The following is a 2,770-nucleotide window of genomic DNA, read 5'->3' as shown; positions in this document are numbered from 1 at the left end:
CCATCATATGATGCAGTGTCAGTGCTTGAAAACTGAGGCTCTACAGCTTCCATTTGTATAAACTCTGCTATACTTAATATTAAAAGGTTCTCAAAGTTCTCGTCATCTTTCTGCAAGTCTTTGTACCCATATCTTACTATGCAACGATACATGCGATATGGTCTGGGGCCAATGCGGCCAATGAGGAAGCGTTCCTCAGGCGAGACATAGGGCACTGGAACAGATTTTACACAAACAAACACCAAAACATTATGAAAAGCAGGAAGATTTGTGATGAAATGAGAGAAGATAGCGGGTACTCCTGTTGCGAGCTCCGAGTATACAAGGCCTATCCCAGGCACACGGACAATGCCAAGGCTCGGGCCGAGGCCAAGGATCCATTTCATTGGCACTTTGTTGTATAGATCAAAGTTGTACTTCTTGCGAGTTCCATAGTGCCAAATAAACATGATGAACATGAAGAAGAGAGACAGTACAAGGGACACCCATCCTCCCTGAGGAACTTTTGTATATGCAGCTAATAGGTAAGCGCCTTCGATGAACCAAAAGAAAAGGAGGAATGCAGCAGCGAGTACAGTACTTCTTTGCCACACACAGACTATGACGAGTGCCATGAGGAAAGTCGTGATAAACATAACCGACATGCAAGCTAGACCTGGAAAAAGAAGCTTGAGTGTAAGAAAATGATGGATAAAAAATAAATAGATTTTAGAAGTGTGTTCAAAACAGATGATCAAAATTGAAGAAACGCAGAGTTAAAAGGGGGGAAATGGTATTTGTAAAGGAAATATGCTATATTCAGCACTACTAGTCCGATTGGTCCTTTTACAGTAGAAGTACGCACTATCATAAGAAATGTGATTTATCTTATATAGTTTGAAGAAAAAAAAGATGCAACTGTTTCTGTCCTTGTAATCATAACCTGCTAATAAGACCGTGGTTCCTTCTGTTGTGCTAGCATACGTGCGTATCTCATTTTATTTACCTGTCACCCTTTCCTGTAAATCTTAATCGAAGACAAATACTTTTCTCAATTTTTCTCTTTTATGCAATTATTTTTCTTGCGTAAACAGTACACAGAAAACAAAAATTATCTTATCCAAGTTAATCACCCCCTACGGCAAGAAGGGATCATTTTATGTACATAATTATCAATCACAAGTATGCATGATTTGAGCAAGCGGAATTTCCAGGAAAGACTACAGGAGAAATATGAATTTTTTTCCCTCAACCTTCATTGGGAGAGAAGAGGGAGCGAGGGGCAGCAACACGGAGCTTGAAATTTTAATCTTCCCTTGTGATGCGTTAGAAATTCAAAAGGAGAGAAATTAGCATCAGTCAATGAAAATGGCACTAAAAAGTGAGTAAATCTAGATTCATAGAGTTTGTAAAGGAAATATATGAATCCACATATCAGGAGCCTTGATTATAGAACTTTAAGTTAAGAGCAGAAAATATGAGAGGTTGATTTATCAGAAAGGGCAATAAATAAATAAATAAAAAGGTATTCTGCATGTCAGTAAGCATAATTAATCCGTATTACAGTTACTGCAACATTACTTTATATTTTTTGAGACTCTCTCAATAGCATCACTGCTCACAATAGATACTATTGATATATCCAACAATGCTTTAAGTGACGTCACATGGTATTTCCGGTAAATTTTATATTATGGTTGTAAATACACAATGCACATGAGGCATTTACCTTATGAATGATTAGAATAAAAAAATGACTTATTATGATAAAAAATGAAAGAATAATTCTACTGAAAATTTTGTGACTTACCATATGCATTTCCAATTGTAGTTATGTCATGAAACCCAATAGCTATAGCAAGAGTAAGAATCATGAGGATCCAATTAATCTCTGGTATGTAGATCTGTCCATGTATATGTTTTGAGGTGTGAACAACCTTTACACGCGGGAAGCAACTGAGAGCATTACATTGCTTAACAATAGAGAATGTGGCCGAAATGATGGCCTGACTCGCAACAATAGCTGCGAGGGTGGCTAGAATGAAGACAGGCCAAAATACACTATCTGCAAGGAATCCAATATTATGAGGCTTAGAAAAAGAAAAGCATGATATCAATCTCAACATAGCAGGAAAAAAAACTAACCAGGAACCGAAGCATAGAAACTATTTGGAATTGAAGAAATATTTTTTGATAGAAAAGCAGCCTGGCCCATATATTGCATTACCAAGCAAGGGTATACAATGAATGCAAATGCAATCTGCAATAACAGAAAACATTCAGATTAAAAGGGAGCTAATGGTAAATTTGTAATTATATGTTACTAGATAAACCACAGACAAGATAAGAATGGATTGTTATCTAACACTAACAGTTGCTCTATCCACCCACAGACAAAGTAAAGTCATGCGATTCACAACTCTACAAGATCTAGCGGGATAAAAAATATATATTCTAGGTCTCTAAGCTCATCAATCTAAGTATTACATTCTTACTATCCTAGCATAAAGGAACAAATATTGCATTCTTATTATGCACATTCACACCTGAATGTTTGCTACAGCTACAAAGATGAGGATTTACCCTTATAGACAGTGCATTGAAATGGCCCAAATCTGCAAACATTGCCTCTGTGCCTGATACCCACAAAATACAGGGATTAGTTTCAAAACTCAAGCAATTTCTCAGTCATTAAGTTTATGCCTCCGTTTGGCCCCCCTTTCTTTCAATTTTTAATATATGGAATCGTGTTTTTTTTTTTTTTTTTTTTTTTTTTTTTTTTTTTTTTTTT

General features: G+C 36.2%; 1 protein-coding gene across 1 annotated transcript; it reads right to left on the bottom strand.

Annotated features, from left to right (window-relative positions):
- Window positions 1–5: 5 nt before the first annotated feature.
- LOC111376060 (potassium transporter 4-like) lies at window positions 6–2,673 on the bottom strand (the record flags this gene model as incomplete). The annotated part of the gene is made up of 4 exons (XM_022998986.1): window positions 2,563–2,673; window positions 2,125–2,239; window positions 1,790–2,044; window positions 6–655 (listed from the first exon to the last, which is right to left on the bottom strand). Coding segments are annotated over exons 1-4 (1,062 nt in total), but the record flags the coding sequence as incomplete, so codon positions are not given.
- Between the last annotated feature and the right edge of the window lie 97 nt (window positions 2,674–2,770).

This window comes from Olea europaea, unplaced genomic scaffold (genome assembly GCF_002742605.1).
Source record: "Olea europaea var. sylvestris unplaced genomic scaffold, O_europaea_v1 scaffold14404, whole genome shotgun sequence".
Lineage (NCBI taxonomy): Eukaryota > Viridiplantae > Streptophyta > Magnoliopsida > Lamiales > Oleaceae > Olea > Olea europaea.
This window is presented reverse-complemented; position numbering and strand designations above follow the sequence as displayed.